Source organism: Pistacia vera, unplaced genomic scaffold (assembly GCF_008641045.1).
Source record: "Pistacia vera cultivar Batoury unplaced genomic scaffold, PisVer_v2 Contig121, whole genome shotgun sequence".
NCBI classification, from domain to species: Eukaryota; Viridiplantae; Streptophyta; class Magnoliopsida; order Sapindales; family Anacardiaceae; genus Pistacia; species Pistacia vera.
Genome location: NW_022195260.1, coordinates 171658 through 190540, shown reverse-complemented (window position 1 = coordinate 190540; position 18883 = coordinate 171658). Strand labels below are relative to the sequence as shown.

The 18883-nt window shown below is 36.4% G+C and overlaps 1 protein-coding gene and 1 pseudogene across 1 annotated transcript; both read right to left on the bottom strand.

The window, feature by feature from the left end:
• Positions 1 to 7773: 7773 nt before the first annotated feature.
• On the bottom strand, positions 7774 to 12471 carry LOC116113137 (annotated as a pseudogene).
• A 2805-nt stretch (positions 12472 to 15276) lies between these two features.
• Positions 15277 to 16045, bottom strand: LOC116113939 (mitochondrial import inner membrane translocase subunit TIM17-2-like). The gene has a single exon (XM_031400101.1). It carries the CDS (start codon positions 16001 to 16003, stop codon positions 15335 to 15337), a length of 669 nt encoding a protein of 222 aa, XP_031255961.1. The 5' UTR covers positions 16004 to 16045; the 3' UTR covers positions 15277 to 15334.
• Between the last annotated feature and the right edge of the window lie 2838 nt (positions 16046 to 18883).

The window sequence follows — 18883 nt, the reverse complement described above, 5'->3', positions numbered from 1 at the left end:
AAGTTTTGATTCCACATGTTATTTACTGCTTCATTTATATTATTTGTAATGCATGTGAAATGTCCAGATGATACAAATCTTTAGAAGATCAAATCATCGAAGCATTCCCTATGTAAGTAATGTTAATTGGGCAATAACAATGCATAGTAGGCATGCTAAATGTCTCCATTGAATATCACGTGATGGTATTAGTGTGGGTGATTATAAGAGTTATATCACTAGGGCATTAGCATGGAGAAATGGTTAGTGAATTGTTTATCAAATATGACCAATTACAATGAATCACATGGACATTTAGAATGTGGTCAATGATACATTGTAGGGTTGTACTAGTGTACTACTAATCTTTAGACCTGAGACATCACAGTTAGATTCGATATATGATGCATATGGTTCATATGATGTATAAACACGAGACTAGTCTTGTCTTGTGTAAGAAGCTGGTTTGGTCATATGTTGTTCATTTGCGAGAAAAAGTGATGGTCTAGATGGGATCTGTTGACTCAAAATAGTTTGGTCTCGAGTTCCTAGACGAATGTCAATAAACATTGGAAAAAGGAAATCTCTAACCAGAGTACTAAACAGTCATATGAAAAAGAGTTTCATGATAACACGTTCCATTGTATTAATTGATGATTCAAATAAAGATTAAGTTAAGGGTTTTGACTTACCATAAACCTATACTTAATCGGTATTAGACGACAGGGATTTTACTACACAGAACATACGATCGGGAGAAAGGCTCATTGGAGTTTAACTTCATTGTCGCTTAGAGGTTATGGAGCATTGCTAAATGCCTATCATGTTTAGTGGGAGTTTCAATCATAAAGAGTTATGACGAAATATATCGGATTGCGATATTGGGCCCACTGCTAGGTTATAGTGAACATAAATGGTCAGACCTAAAACAAGTATGAGAAGAGAGAGTAATACATATCATTAAAGGTTAACGATGTTCGGATGTAAATGTGTGTATACAAATTTATGTATTGGTGAGAAATGATTACTCTTGGAAAACTAGCACTTATCAAGGGTAATAAGGTAATTTAGTCATTATTGGATTAGATTCAATAATGGACTAAAATATATTATTGAGTTGGATTCAATAATGGGTTAGATATTAAATGCGATTATTTTATATGCCTTGATTATAAATTTGTTTAAATCAATGATTTAATATTAAGGAGTTAATATTAAATTGAAATTGTTTCAAGGACTTAAAACCAATAATGATTTAATATTAAAAGTTAAGATTAAATTGAAATTATTTTAAGGACTTGAAAATAATATTGAATTTGTATTAAGGGTTAATATATGATTCATATTAATTCAAGGACTTGAGAACAATTTCAAATTACTGCAAAATGGTCCTTGTATATAAATAAGTGATATTTCCCAAATCTAACCTAATTTTCATTTTAATTGAAATTCTCTTTCTTGAGCTCTCATGGTCAACTCTCTTCTCTTCATCTTAGGGTGGACTTTACTTTGAAGATTTTTATCAAATTTGTTGAAGATCTTGAACTCATTTTCAAGTTACAAAAGTTGTAAAGCATAAAAGGTAACAATTTTCACCCAGCTAAGTTTAAATTATATGCCATATGGACCTTAATTCATGTTACACTAATTTTCACCTTGTTTCCATTATGTTTACCTTTAATAGCATAGGATCGTTTAGTATTAACGTACTTAGTGTTCTGAAAACTGGACTGGACTGGACCGTTCGGTCTGACCAGTTCGATCGGGAACCGATGTCATCTCCCTTCCGGTTTCCCCTGAAAACCGGCATTATTAATCAAACCGGATTGAGCTGCGGTTGGACTGTCGGAATAGTGTCGAATCGTGGTCCAATCGTAAGTCAATCCTACCGAATTCCAGTATCGTTCGAGGGAGATAACACCACCATAAGACTTGACGACATCTCCACAACAAAACCCATCCATTTTTAGTGGCTACCATCCAGCCTTTCGTTGCTCGCCACCTATCGTTCACACAACCATCGGCCTTCCTTCTTGATTCCAGCAAATTTCGACACCGTTAGAACTCCTTGACACCACTATAAGATTCGTCGGCACCTCTACATCAAAGCCCTATGATTCCAACTTTGATTGGCTATCGATTGTCGTCAGCTATTCATGCAACTGTCGACCTTTCTTCTTAATTCCAAAAAATTCTGGCGCCGGTATAACTCCCTAACACCACCATAAGATTTTTCGGCACCTATACATCAAAAGCCGCATGATTCCAAACTTTGATTGGCCGTCAATCGTTGCTACTGCCAGCACTCACCAGTCTCTTCGCGTGACAGGGCTGTTTTGGATAGATTTCAAACCTTAAGGGAGTCATGCGTATTATTTAGGGGTGTTTTTGATGAATTTCAAACATTTAGGGTCTACAATGTAATTTTATAAGATACGGTCCAACTGATCAAACCAATCAAACCAGAAACCGGACCCTTGAATGGGTCAAGCCTCGGTCCGGTTTTTGGAACATTGAACATACTTCCAACAAGATATTACTTATTTTAACAATCCTCCCTAATACCTTTGCTAGAAACACCAAATTTAATTCTCAATTCTTCAAACTTGGATTTGCTTAGAGTTTTTGTTAGGACAACAGTGACTTGCTGTTCAGATCAACAATGAACAATCTTAATCTCTTTGTTCTGTTCGGCTTCTCGAACATCATGATACTTGATTTTTATGTGCTTTGTTCGACTGTGAAACACATGATTCTTGGCTATTGTAGCAGCTGATTGATTGTCACAAGATTGTAGTAGGCTCACATCATTCTAGCTTCATATCTTTTAAGACATTTCTTAGCCAAATCGTTTGATTCACTGCAGTAGCTACAACAATGTATTATGCTTTTGTTGTTGATTGCGCCACTGTTTCTTGTTTCTTGGAAAACCAATTGAATGCTCTTGAGTTTAAAAAAAACACATAACTAGTAGTGTTTTTCATATCTTCGACTGATCCAGCCTCAGTCGCTATCTGTATATCCAACTAGATCAAATTCTTCAAACATTCTAAACTATATCCCGAGGTTTGTACTTCCTTTGATATATCTCAGTACTCTCTTTGCCACCTTGAAATGAACTTCACTAGGCGCGGTCATAAATCTTGAGAGTAGATTGGCCGCAAACATGATATTTGGTCGCATTGCTGTCAAATACAAAAAGCAACCTATCAAGCTTCTATATTTTCTTTCATCGATCTTGTGACCTCCATCTTCTTTACACAACTTTTGATTTTGTACCAGTGGAGTGCTCATTGGATTACAACTCTCCATGTTGAATTTCTTCAGGATCTCATTTGCATATTTCTTTTGACAAGCAAATGTGCCATTTGGAGATTGGTATATCTCCATCCCGAGGAAGAATGTCATCTCTCCCAAGTATGTCATCTCGAACTCCTTATGCGTTGCTTCCTTAGACTGCTCCATCCAATCAGGAATATTTCCAGTTATAAGCAAGTCATCATCATATAAGGAAACTATAATCATATTGTCATCTGACTTCTTCACATAGAGAGTATGTTCATTAGGGCTTCTTGTATAATCAAGGTTGTATAAGTATTCACTAATTCGGCTATACCAGGCTCTAGGAGACTGTTTCAGATCGTACAAAGCCTTCTTCAGAAGCAACACTTTATCCTCGCTCCCTTCAACTGTAAAGCCCTTTGGTCGCTCTACATAAATTTCTTCATCTAACCAGCCATTTCGAAAAGTTGATTTAACTTCAAGTTGAAATATCTTTCACTTGAATTGATTTGCTAGTGCGAGGAGAAGTCTGATTGTGTCATGTCTCGCAACTAGAGCAAATGTGTTTAAGAAATCGACCCCATATTGCTAAGCATAGCCCTTGGCTACAAGTCATGCTTTATGTTTGTTGACTAATCCATCAGGATTTAGCTTAGTCTTGAAGATCCATTTAACTTGAATAACCTTCCGATCTGATGGTCTGTCAACTAACTTCCAAGTTTCATTCTTCTTGATCATGATTAACTCTCCCTTCATCACAACTCTCCATTCTTTTGACTTTATAGCTTCAGAGTAGCTTGTAGGCTCCATTATTGCTACATTGCAGCTCTTATATACTTTAGCTAAAGGCTTGGTCCCTCTAACTAAAAATTCATCATCGGCATCTGAATCTTCTTCATCATTTTGGTCGTTAGCAGCCTGTCTTTGCTGAGGCCTTGCTTCTTCTTTGATCGTTTTTTCTTCCCAATTCCAAACAGACATCTCATCGACTTTGACATCTATTGTGATTAGAATCTTGTTTGTGTTTGGATTAAAGACTCTATAAGCCTTGGATTGTCTGGTGTATCCAATAAAGATTCCAACTTCAGCTTTTTCATCAAGCTTGATCTTTTTGCTCGTTGGAACATGAGAATAATAGAGGCTTCCGAAGACTTTGAGGTCGTCCATACTTGGTTTAACTTCATACCAAACTTCAAATGGAGTTTGATCGCTTAAAGCCTTTGTTGGTAGTCTATTGAGCAAATAGACTCTTGTATTGACTGCGTCTACCCAAAAGGATTACGACAGCTTCTTCTCAGCAATCATGCATCTAGCCATCTCCATGACCGTCCTATTTTTTCTTTCACTCACTCAATTTTGTTGTGGAGTGTAAAGACTACTAAGCTGGTGCTTGATTCCAGCTTCTTTGCATGTGCCTTCGAACTCATTCAAGGTGTATTCAGTGCCATTGTCACTATGAACTAATTTGATACTCAAACCAGTTTAGTTATCCACTAACAGCTTAAACTTCTTAAACAGATCAACCACTTCATTCTTTTGTTTTAAGAAGTAAACCCAGACATTCTTGAGAAATCATCTATGAACAGGAAAAAATATTTGCTTTCACTCATAGATGGAGTCTGCATTGGATCACACACATCGGTGTGAATGAGCTGAAGCTTTTTCGTAGCTTTTCATGTTACGTTTGTTGGGAAAGGTTGTCTGCTTGACTTACTAAGCTGGCAAGCATGACATAGACTCCTCCTTTCTTCGATCTTTGGTATATATTGGACCAGATTTTTGTGCTTCATTTCCCTAAAGCCATTGTAGTGAAAATGGTCAAATCTCTTGTGCCATAGTTCATACTCGTCTATTCTAACAAGCCTAAACTTTAGGTTTTCTCCACTTAACAAGGAAGCCTTTTCCCATCATTCTTACTTTCATCAACTCACAACCCTCACTGACTACTATTGTACACGACCTATTTTGAAAATGTAGAGAGTAATTTCTCTCTAACATTTGTCTAACACTAAGTAGACTTTGACTAATTTCGGGCACATACAAAACATTAGCGATGTGTTTGGTACTTGTTTGCCCCTTCCTTTTGGAGCTTTCGCTTCTTCTTCTTCATGGAGTCTAATCTGGTTCAACGTGGGATTTGGTCTCAGTTGTGGTGGTTGCTTCTCTTCCTCCACATATTGCCAAAGACCTTGGCCTCGCAAGAATGCTTTCATTTTAACAGCCCACATATGGTATTGCTCTCCATTGAAAACGAGAAATAAAAGTGAAGCCGAACTTGAAGCCATGAAAACAGTTTTGTGTTATACTAACTGTGAAGTTTCACATGGAAAAGAGTTGAAGGATATATGAGAGAGATGAATCTCGGTAAATAGGACTAAGGCTCTGATACCGAATGTTGGTTTACAAGCTGGAGAATACAAAGGAAAGAACACAAGTTTTTCTTAGAGACAAGTTTTTCTCAGAGACAAGTTTTTCAGATAATGTTTTTGTTGGAAATTGTTTGTCTCTACTTTTTCATAACTTGAGCAAAGCTTATATACAAGTTGATTACATGATCATATACATCATTACATTTACTCTTGTAAAGAGTTAAATGCTAACCTAATCTATAGAGATATTTCTAAAACCATTATAGCAGAGTCATACATTCTTAACTAACACAAAATATGTCAAATTTACATTCCTACAAATCAGCTAAACTACTTCGAGTAGTTAACAAAACTCTAACACCTTTTAGATCGGCTTTGAACATCGACCTTTTTCAGGTCATATAATGCATAAGATCGCATGCACATTTGATCGCATGGATTCTAGCTTGCATTGCTTCCAGGTTGCATTACTTCCTAGTTGCTTCTTTCAGTTCGCATGCACTTTAGGTCACATGCTCTCCAGATCATTACTGATCTCATTTATCGACAACTTGCATCCATCATAGCTTGCACACATGATCGCAAGCTTCAGATCACGTAGGCATGCAGATCGTATTAACATACTTCTAGCATGATATCACTTACTTTAACAGTTAAACACATACTTCCACATCGGCTGGCAGGGGTTGTTGGTGGGTGTGGGTGGTCTTGGGTGGCCTGCAATTTGTTTTAAATACAAGGGTATTACTATTCAAAAACTTAATTAATTAGGTGTAAAATTATAATGATAGGTTCATGTAAATTAATTTCAAAATAAGGGCATTATTATCCAAAAATTTAATTAATAAAGGAAAAAATTGTAACAAAATTAAGATTACAAAGTAATCTTAAAATACCTAAGAAACTAAAGATAATTAGATTACCACTTATATAACCAACAATAATAACTATTAGTTTTGGAAAATTATCAAAATCTTATATTACTTGACAACCAAACGTGGTAATCTAAGTAATATAAGATGACATTAACTCAGTAATGGTAGATAACTCCCAACCAAACGCTCTCTTATCATTATTTGTTGCTCCCAAACTTGTTCTATCAAATTCGTGTGCTTCTTCCTTGAGTAGGCTACTATTTGGTCTTTTTTTTATTTTTTTTTTATTCAGAAGATGGCTCTCATTACTGGCGTTGTATGTATGATTCCTGATTGGTTGCCCATTAAAAAAAATAAAAAAATAAAAAATGGTATTTGGGATTGTTTCAATACATTATTTTGAATTAATATGCATATTCCTAAAAGATCTCTAGTTGATTTCAAATTGGATTTTAAGCTTACATAAAGTTTGATAAACTTTACTTACTGCAGGAACAATTTGCTAGATTCCTGCCTTCTCTGAATGAATAAAATAAAACGACTCCCAGTACAGCTGTTGTAAGGATGTTGGGCATAAAAGCAATTTTGGATTCAGAAATAGCATTCGTTTATTCTTCAATGTTGGTATATATATATATATATATATATATATATATATACATTTACAAAGAAATCTTAGAAAGGTTCTCATACAAAATGTTGTGGTAAAAGATAAATGAAAAAATGATTATAATAAGTTTACATTTTGTTTTCACTCTTCCATTCATTTTTGTCACCTCATTTTGTATGAAAATCTTGTAAGATTTCTTTGTATATATTATATATATATACAAAGATTTCTTGTATAATATATATACAACAAAGGCACGAAAGGATTAATTCATAAAGTATAGTGAAACATTATACATTACATGGTTGGTTTCGGCCGTGTTACTAATTTGTTCATTACTAGAGAGCAGATTAAAAGAAAACACAACCTCATGCCCAATCACAACCACAACTACAACAACACAGATGTGGAATTCACACGAGATGAAATTAAACTTCGGAAAAGCAGAAGTTGCATTATTATATAAGGAATAATCAAGATGTTTACAACTAATTAACTAGAACATAAACTTATACAGCGCATATATTCCTTTTTTCACAATTCAGGGATTTCACCTGAGAAGAGGTTGTTGCTTGCCTTAAAAACATTCAATTTTTTCTAAAAAGCAACTACAGCAGGAATTTGACCTGAAAATCTGTGTGACCGATTGTCAAATTTTTCAAATTGCATGACCGAAAAAGAATTGTTGCTCAGTACCAAGCTTGACAGATTGAAAGCTGTCCAAATGCCGAAGGAATCTCACCGGAGAAATTGTTGTGGTGAAGTTGGACGGTGCGCAAAGTGCTACAATTTCCAAGCGATTTTGGCACCTCTCCATGAGATTATTAGAGAAAGCAACAACTCCTGTCAAACACCTGCAGCACATAAATGTTGAGGTAGTTGACCACTGAATTGATTAGATGACACCTCAAATGCTTCAAGTTTGAATGGAGGCCTATTTCTGGTGGCAAGACTCCACTCAACTGTTTTTCGAACACACAAACCTGTCAATGAAAGCATCAGGCCTATGCTTGGAGGAACTTTCCAGAAAATTGATTTGAAAAGAGATTAAACAGTTGCAGTCTGTAGCTCCCCTAAGTCTTCTGGTATGGAACCGGTCAAATTATTCGCCGAAAGATCAAGCTCAACCAAATTCCGACCTTCAAACGAGTTTGGAACTCACCAGATAGATTATTGTGGAAGAGTACAAAGTTTTTTAAGTTCTTTAACGAAACAATCCACTAGGAATAGGACCTGTCAAATTGTTTATTGCCAAAGACAGAATTTCAAGACTCGTAAGATTGGTGAGAGAATCCGGGATTGCCCACAAGTTGCATCATTAATCCACAGAGTCTGCAGCTTCTTCAACTTTCCAAATTCGAATGGAATACTTGCAGGTTTCATCTTCTCATTAAAGGCCAAACCCAGTACTTCAAGTTAGATAAGTACCGATTTTTTCGGAAACGTGCCGTCGAACTCATTTTGATAAAGATACAACTTCTGCAACTCCGACAATCGGCCTATACTAGGAGGTATATGCCAGAAAAGTTGTTAGCCCCAAAATTGATGTATTGGAGAGCCGAAAGGCGGTCGATCGATGTTTGGTAACGGACCCACGAAAAGATTCTGAGAGAGGTCCAGGATTTCAAGTCTGGTGCAGTTCAAGATATCTGGAAAACTCTCCGGGGATGTGTTCAAGGAAAGGTCAAGGGAGGTTAAGTTTTTCAGGTTGCATATTGTTGGGGGATTTTTGGGTGATGGTTTTGTTCTGGACGGAATTTCGGGTACCGAATTTCTATGCAGGTGATTTCAGGCCAGTCACACGGTGATGACGTGGCGTTCCAGGAACTGAGAGATGGTGGATTTCCCAGTTCTTGCTTAATGTTGGGAGGATGGTTAGTTCTTCTGTGTTGGGATTTGAGAATTTACTTGGAAGGGTATGGAGATTAGAAGGAAGTGAAGTGAGTATGTAGCAGTACTAGAAATGGGGAGGTAATTTAGGCATTTAAATGATTTCGGTTAGCTACTCGGTTGAGTTTTTGCGGGACTAACTGCAACTGCGATTGAAATTTAATTAGGCGAGGAGAGTGTGCTGGTATAAGTAAGGTTTTGGAAATCAAAACGACGAGGAAATAATATAATTGCAGTTTTGCCACTGATAAAAGTGGGAATAAGATTAGTCAATGGAAGTCAATGGATTCGGGACGGTGATGTAAGGTGTAAGACAAAGACAAATGAAGAGCAAGTAACACGAAACTCATATATTATACTTGGAATGAAGGGCATTATTTGTTGTTGAATGTTGACTATAATATGAGAATGAGAACGTCAATGTGATCCCACTTGGTCGAACTTTAAAAAGATTCATCTTTTTCTTCTGAAACCATTAATTTCCGACTGACTTTTTATATTTATGTCATTGAAGAACGGCAATGTCATGGAAATACGTGCCATTTCCACAATATCGTTCTCCAACTTAGCTGAAGAAATTGACAAAAACATAACTTATCTTGCTGATGTTTGGAGGGTTTCATGGCTGATGAACTTTGAATTAGGCCGCATCATGCTAGCCCTTGACTCGACCGAGCTGATACTGGTTGAGCCACTACCATTATCCAAAGATTAACTAAAAATTAAGGATATTAATTGGGAGAAATGTGAGCAATTCCTGTTGTATTACGTTTTATGAGACACAGGATAAGAGAAAACCTGATATACTCCCATTAGGTGCACCACAATGAAGAAATGACTAAATCAATCTTTCATAAGCCAGTCAACATGTTGCCCGGCTGATGGTTCCCCAAGCGGCATAGCAAGGCAGCCGCTACCATGTTCAAAGTTGCGGCTGTAAACGTGCTATTACGTTAGCCTTCTTCATAAACTTTGTTTCTGGAGGTGATGACTCAATGTGTTCTAACATTTATGGGAAAAACATAGACATACATTAGAATGATTTAGTACAAAAGTAAGACTTGCAGTTAAATTTAGACTCAGACCATACGTGCTTAGTTCAATTATCAAATAATGGGTGGTCATAGGTTCGCTTACTTAGATTTCAATCAAAATAGGAGAATATGCGCAAGCAAATTCATGTCCCCAGTGCTCTACACATCCTCCAAATTTTCTCTGCAGCAGTTAAATCCAGCCAATTTCCACCCTGTGAGAGTGGTCTTTTCTGCTTGCCCTGCTCAAATCCAAGCCTGTTACGGTAAGGAATATATGCTACTGCTGTTTGTTGATAAATAACAATCGTTAGAGCCCATCATTGGGGCCTATGTTCATCTATAACCATAGTAACACTCCACCGAATAACAAGAAATTAATGGTTAATTGGTAGAAAGAAAAACACTCAACAAATTAACTCATTTACCTGAAACAATCTTTACAAATGCCAGCCCCATTCCAATGCCTGAATACGAAAAAGACATGATTGCAGCGACGGCGGAGAGCCATGATAGCTTATGAAAGTTTGGGATTTGAGACAAAAGAATTTCAACAATTCCAATTGCAATCATGTATTGATTATTGGATAACTTGCATGGCGCTCCATGGCCTTCTTTGTGGAAACAATTCGATCTGCGTATGGCCCTGAAAGTTTGTCGAAAAGAAACCAAACCGAACGTAATTAACTCCAGCTTAATTAAAAAGTTAATTAATGTAGCTTAATATAATTCGCTTACTCCATGCTTATTGATGTTGTGATGGTATAGCCTACTAGCATCCCAGTAAGGAGTATAAACTGGACCAACTCACAAACCTTGTACTTGTTTCCACCTAATAAATATAAACCATCCAGAAAAATCAAAATCAGATTCAACATAACTTTACCTTGATGTGATTGGATGTAATGCTTACTTTGTATTGTATGATATATATAAACAGTAAACTTACCTAAGTAACATTTGACAGCCTCCCCATATGAGTAATTTCTCTTTCCAGAGTGTGGAGCCCTGTAACAATCTGCTAAGAGACCGGCTGTGTATAATGATATGGCTGAGAAAATTAAAAGAGTTGCAACGCCGGTGATCCATCCCAGCTGTGCTATCCCCCAGGCCAGTGACAGCACTCCAGATCCCACTATGGCTGTAATTATATGTGCACTTGCAGTCCACACGGTCCCTGTGTAACCTCACCAAATTAGAATTATATATAGCTTCAAAAGTAGAAGTTATTTTGACTGGGAATAAAATTTACCCCACTGTATTACTCATCTTAAATGCAATTACAGACCTGCATTTTCAAGGACTATAAAGTATTCAACTTTGATCAATTATCATTGTCCTTTAGCCATTACTTCAGCGAGGATAAATAAGAAAATGTGGAGCCTCAGCAATAAGAATGCATGCATCTGGTTTTGCTGGTCAAACCTCTGCCAAGAAGCCTCGTTGCCAATAGATGATAGGACCCTATTACGCATATTTGACTTCCTTTTACCATGCAAGGAAACGCTTGGCCATAACCATTATTGAGTGACCTGGTAAAAAAGCAAAGGAGAACCCAACATGGTCTCCCAAGTTTGAATCCCCTTAATGATAAAAAAGCAAGAGTAGAATTTAACATAATATCTTGAGTTCGAGTCCCCACGATTACTAATATTGGCCATTGAAGTTCATACATGATCAAATAGTTTTAGAGTCTCGGAAGATTAGTTGAGATGTACGTAAGCTGGTCTGGACATCTCGGTCATTAAAAAAAAAAAAAAACACTTGGCCATAAGTTGACTGATAAATAATTTTTTTTTGGTATTTAGGAGTGTTTAAGCCAGCTTACGTACAGCCCAACTATTCTTTTGGATCCTAAAGTTAACGGTTAGGTAAGTCTCCAGTGACTACTTCTTATTAATAATAATAAAGATTCAAACTCAAAATCTTTTTAATAATACATCCAAAAGTCTCAAAGTAACCACCAACCTACCTAGAGGTAGCTTGACTGATAACAATTAAATGCCATGAATGCCAGCCAGGTGCTCTGGTGAGCTGAAAGCTACAACTCCGAGATTAATAGGTAGCAATTATTTCATCCTGTTCATTCATCCGAACAGTAAAAAAAATTTCAAGTTGGTTTGGGTTTAACATAGTTATTATCAGATCCTCATTGAAGAACATGCATGCTTTGTTCAGATATGAAATCAGATTATGTCAAACACAAAAGTTACGTGCATGAAAAGTATAAAATTATACACGGACGCTTGATCCATCAAAAAGAAAAAGACAAAATCATAAGTTGAAGGCATACATATATATAGGAGTTAAGCAGGATGAATACCAGTTCTTTTATACGTTCCATCATCATCAATCTCCCTATCTGCCACTTTGCTAATATCCATACTAGATTCACAAGATATCTCTTCTTGAATATGTTGAACTATCTTGCCCATATCATAATTAACTATGTTTACTTGAACAAGCAATGTGTACTTGGAAAGATTGTACTATTCAGTGGTCGTTATATGAAATAATCACAAAGTTGATGAATAACAAACAAAAAATTGGCTTGCGTTACTAAAGGGAGGAGAAACAAAAGTAACTCTTGAAAAATTGTTTTGTTGAGAGCATAATAGTCTGAGAATGTGCACTATCCTGGCTTCCTAGGACTAATATTTATACTCTATTGAGAATGCAGTGCACTCCAGGCAGACTTTTTATTACATAAGCTGAGGTGTGAATTGCAGGCCCTGAGGTTCGTTACAACACGTACGTTAATACAATTGGAAAATAGGACACTCATTTGCCACATGTCAATCATTTCCTAAATGTATTAAATCACTTTTGCATGTTTAGTGGTGAGAATTTATTAAGGTCTTATCTTCTCATCCAAATCGGGAGAACAACTTTTTCCACCCAAGGTTTAATAAAACGACACTTTTTCTCACTCCGTTGAGTTCTGTTATATTTTCTATTAATATTTGATTAAAAGGACAAAAATATCCTTAAATATTTAATTTTATAAATTTTATATTATTTTTTAACCAACCAAAAAGTTAAATTTTAAAAATTCAAAAAAAAAAAAAAATAATTAACCCTAACTAAAAAGTTAGGAGTAATTAGACTTGGCCATTAGGGACTCGGCCTAAAAAATCGGTCCTAAAAGGCCCGGTCCCAAACCGGGACTAGGCCCATGGTGGAGGGACCGATCCCTAGATCGAGCCCTCCTCCAAGCTTGGCCCAAACCCCTTTGCATTTTTTCAAAAAAGTCATTTGAAAAATATCCAAAAACCCCTTGTAATTTTGAAAATGACAAAAATATTGAGGGATAAATTGATATTTTACAAAATTTACTAATCTCCGGGGAGGAAATAAATTTTCCAGGGCCCCTAAAAATTACATAAATCCCCCTACATGATTTTAATTAGTCCCTAAATATAAAAAAAGTTGGGGGGTGGAAATAGATTTTCTAGGCCCATAGGACCGATCCAGGCCCATGAGTCAATGGTCCCAAATGGGACCAGTCTTGTTGGGACCGGTCCCATTCAGGTCCAAACTCGGATCCAATTGGGACCAGTCCCTGCCAAATTCTAGGTGTAATGCTATGGAATTATTTAAAATTCAATTATCTTAATATTTATTTATAATGTCCTTAATATCTCATCACTACTATTCAATAATCTACTAAATTTATAATGTTTTTCATAACATAATGTTTTTCATTTTTAATAATTAACATAGAAAATCAATATTCCTAATTAATTAAATAAACAAAGGAAAAAAAAAATCTTTACATTTGAACTAATAAATAATCACTTTTGACTTAACTAAATTTTAATTTATAATAAACTAATTAAGAAATAAACTATTTAATGGTAATTTCATCTTTTTAGTCAAATATTAACATAAAACACTAAATGAACCTGACAAAGGGTGGGAAAGTGTTGTTTTGCGAAACCTTGGGTGGGAAAATGTCATTCTCCCCTTCCAAATCCGTTCACTATGCCAAATTGGAAGAAACCTAATCAGAGTTGAAAAAGTAAATTTCTTTTTCTCCCAAAATATTGGGCTTTACATAAATTAAGATGTTAAAAACAGTGATTAGGAACCCAACCCAGGGTGTCACCCAGCCAAGGGGTCAGGTCCTAGGTTGACCAGTTAAAATGGTTAAACTGACGATCTGACTCGTGATAAATAAGTTTAAAATCTAGTAAACACACCCCTAATAAATACTATTAGTCCGTACATGTTTGAATTCTATCAAACACACCCCTGTGATAGTTATGGTGTTGATTTTTCCAACCAAATTTTGGCTAATTTGGAGTAAAAAATTCCACGCCTTCACTTTACAAAACTCTTCTAATCCCGACACTTGTAACACCCCCCCCGGTTGACTCATCGAGACTTGCGAATTCAATCACGTTGATTTTCCGACCAAATTTCGATTGATTCAGACGTAAAAAATACAATCAGACACCACCCCATAAACCACCAGACTCTATTCTACAAAACCCTTCTAACCCCGGCACTTGATAGCCCATCGTTTGTCGACGATCAAATTAGGGATTTTGGGAATAGTAAAAAGCAGTAACCCGACGTAAAGAAGGCCCTAGGTCCCTGTCAAACAGGTTAAACTGGCCGGTCCGGGCCGAGTTCCTGATCACTGTTAAAACTATGAACTTGATATCTTTTATAGGTATCGGTTGGTCCCAAACTTGTTCTATCAACGTTTTGATTCAGTTACAAGATAATACTGCCAAACCCAGATTCAGATTATGTAAGAGAAAATTCAAAATTCCTTAAATAACAATGTTTCTCAGTTAACTTTTACCCATTTATTACTTCTAAAACTTGTTACAAATTGAAATACACCGGTTTTTTTTTTTTTTTTCTTAAGCACTGATCATTACATCTGCTACTTTCAGTATGCAAATAACATGGAAAGAATCGAGTTACACGGAGAGCAGAGCCATAATGGTCAAGCCTTGGCTCAGCTTAAAATCCGTTTGTGAACTGCATCTCATAAGACTGCTCCAAACATATAATCAATACAAATAAAGAAAACTACATTAGCATAAAACTGAAATTACAGAACTTCATATAGATTGGTTTTCTGTTTTGTTTGACCAAAAAGGAGTATGAAATAAACAACTATACCGAGCAGGGAAATGAGTACACAACAAATTTAACTCACGATAATAATAATCGCATGGTGTACATGGATGGTGACAATACGCCCATGAAAAACACATTGGAACTGCTGAAATGCTGATTAAAAAGCATTGTTATAGAAAAAAGAAAACTTAGCTGTTCATTTCACTTGTACTCGAACGATGGCACCGGAGGAGCATCAAAACTCTCCAAGACCTCTGTCTTACTTCCACTACTTTTCGCTGATTCCTCCTTTTTACCACCAAAAAAACCTCCAAACCAAGAAGAAGATGAAGACGAAGACGGCGATGGACTCTCAACCATTGATGGGGCTTGACCTGGCAATTGCCCCACTGGATATCCAGGTACACCAGCCATGTTTGGTACTGATTCTTCCATGACCGGGATATTCTGAGGTGCACTCAGAACCTTATTTAACATGATCCCAGCTCCTTCAATCAAAGCAAGTAAAACCCCACCAAAAACTGCTGATCTGGAAGCAGCACCAAATCCCTGACGCATTGAAAGGAATCCTCCAGTGGCAGCACCAGCTATGATTGAGTTCCATGGATCCTCTTTCTGTCGAACATAGACCATTGTGCAGTCAAAAGTGGAGAAGAGGCCACCCCACACAGCAAAACTACCACCAACACGAGGTGCATTCATGCGTACAGCTTGAGAGCCTCCAACTAAACGTGAACCGGAAGGAGAGTTATATATGCCTTTTATGAAGTGGAATGCTGCACCTCCAACTGCACCCATTCCAAATGCACCGCCAACATCGTCAAGAATACGATCAGGACATGGCTCTCGAGAGGTTTCTGGGGTCCCCATAGACGAAGGAAAAGAAGATAAATCTAGCACTCCTACAAAGCTGCACCTAAATGGCGAAGAGAGGGAAAGAAAAAAAAGGGAGATTAAAAACCTCGCACCTGATTAATTTTAAATATGCAAACATTGGCAGCATCCATAAATATATAAGATTTTGGTGTTTCATGCAACAAACTCAAAGAGGCTTATTACTTTTTACACAAATCCTAAGTTTTCTTTGATTAAACCAATCAAGATACTATCAGATAATACATATCATATTTAAGCAGGTACCCATCAAAATCCACAAAATAATCAATTTAATAATAACAATCTCTGAAACAATACTCCTAACAAATAAACACAAATTGCAAAATTAAACCCCCGATCAGAACAAAATCCAAGCTATAAATCAATGTTCGATATCAATCCAACANAACAAAAGGTATATTTATAATTTGCTTTTACTGTAAATTATTACTGTCTCCATCTCCGCAAGCTTCTCTTTCATTTCAAGACCCAATTACCAGAATTTCTCTAGCCGAAGACATACTACATATTATCCTAAAATATTTCAAAATCATCAAAGGAGAAAACGTGGGAAAACGGAACGAAACCAAAGGTCAAAGTTTTAAGTTGAACATCGCATTTATAGCAAAGCATTAAAATTGACTCCTATAATGATACTGTTGTAGCACATAACAATTAAAGCAAAGGTAATAGCAAATTAAGAAGATCAATTGCAGAGAAAAACTGATTCACCATTAATAAAACTGAACTTTTTCCTTACTACACACTCACACACTAGAAAGCGTTTAAAAGTTATAGAGCATCCAAAAAAAAAAAAAAAACTGCAAAACAACTGCTTACAAACTGCACATAAACTGAACAATAACTGAAAAAAACTAACAGCAACTTTGCCACCTTGGCATCACTTTTTGGTTGCAGTAGTATTTAGATGCACATCTACAACACTCCTCCTTGCAACTAAGCTGTTGCAAACCCCCAACTTCAGTCTCAAAAATTCAAATCTGATCTTGGACAACGCTTTTGTGAATATATCAGCTACCTGATCTTCAGACTTACAATATTTAAGTTGAACCAACCCTTCCTTTTGCACATCTCTAAGAAAAGAGAGTTTTATTTTGAAGTGCTTAGTTCTACCATAAAACACAGGATTATTAGGGATTGCAATGGCAGCTTGGTTATCCACAAACACTTGAGTGGCTTCCTCTTGCACCATATCTAAATCAGCTAACACTTTTCTAAACCATAAAGCTTGGTTTACTGCTACTGAAGCTGCTACATATTCAACCTCTGCAGTACTTTGTGCAACAAGTTGTTGCTTCTTTGAACACCAAGAGAACACTCCCAAACCAAAGCTAAAAAAAAAACCTGTTGTACTCCTCATGTCATCTACTGAACCTGCCCAATCACTATTAGAAAATCCATGAAACTTTAAATTTTGACAATAGGAAAATCTGATACCATAATCAATTGTGCCTTTAATATATCTGACAACTCTTTTTGCTGCCTGTAGATGAACCACACTAGCACAATGCAAGAACCTGGATAACAAACTCACTGCATACGTTATATTAGGCCTTGTTGCAGTGAGATACATTAAACACCCAATCAAGCTCCTATACAGCCCCTCATCAACCTTTTCAGCTCCATCTTCCTTGCTGAACTTTTCTTTAGGATTCATAGGAGTATTTGTAGCCTTACACTCACTCATCTGAAACTTATTAAGAATCTCCTTAGCATACTTTTGTTGGCATACAAAAATAGCCTCCTGGCTTTGTTTCACCTCCATCCCAAGAAAAAAAAAGTCATTCTCCCAAGATCAGTAATCTCAAAAACCTTCAACATTTCAACTTTAAATTCATTGATAACCATCTCATTACCTCCTGTCACAAGCAAATCATCAACATAAATGGCTACAACAAGTATATCAGCAACTTTATTCCTCACCTTCTTTACATATAAAGTCGTCTCACTAGGACTCTTCACAAATCCTAGTCCCAATAAATGTTTATCAATCCTACTATACCAAGCGCTTGGAGCTTGTTTAAGCCCATAGAGAGCTTTCTTCAACAAATATACATGACTCTCATAGCCTTTTCTAACAAACCCTTCAGGTTGCTCTACATAGATCTCCTCTTCTAGAAATCCATTCAAGAAGGCTGATTTCACATCTAATTGGTACACAATCCACCTCTTTTGAACTGAAATTGCTAATAACATCCTTATCGTATCTAGCCTAGCAACAGGTGTAAATGTTTCAAAAAAATCTACACCAAATACTTGTGCATAACCCTTCACCACAAGCTTGGCTTTATACTTGTTAATAGAACCATCAGCATTCAACTTGGTTCTATACACCCACTTGACCCCAATAATTTTTCTATTTTGAGGTCTCTCAACAAGCTCCCAAGTGTGATTCTTCTCAATCATTTTTAACTCTTCCTTCATAGCTTCCATCCACTTCTCTTCTAGCTCAGCTGCCTTAAATCCAGCTGGCTCCAAAACAGCCACGTTACATTGTTGATAAATTTCAAACAATGACCTGGTTCCTCTAACTGGTTCTTCATCAACATTGTCTTCAATTTGCTGAACGAATTTAGGGCTGTCATTCTTCTCTTCTTCAACCCAATTCCATTGTTCATCTTCAAGAAAAACAACATTTATACTCACAAGAACCTTCTCTGACTGTGGCTAAAATATCTTATAAGCTTTTGAAACATTACTATAGCCTATAAAAATACCTTTTTCAGCCTTCACATTTAGCTTATCTCTCTTCTCTTTAGGTATATGAGTAAAGCACAAACACCCAAACACCTTTAAATTCTTCACTGATGGTTTGAACCCGTACCATGCCTCATATGGAGTCTTCATCTTCAA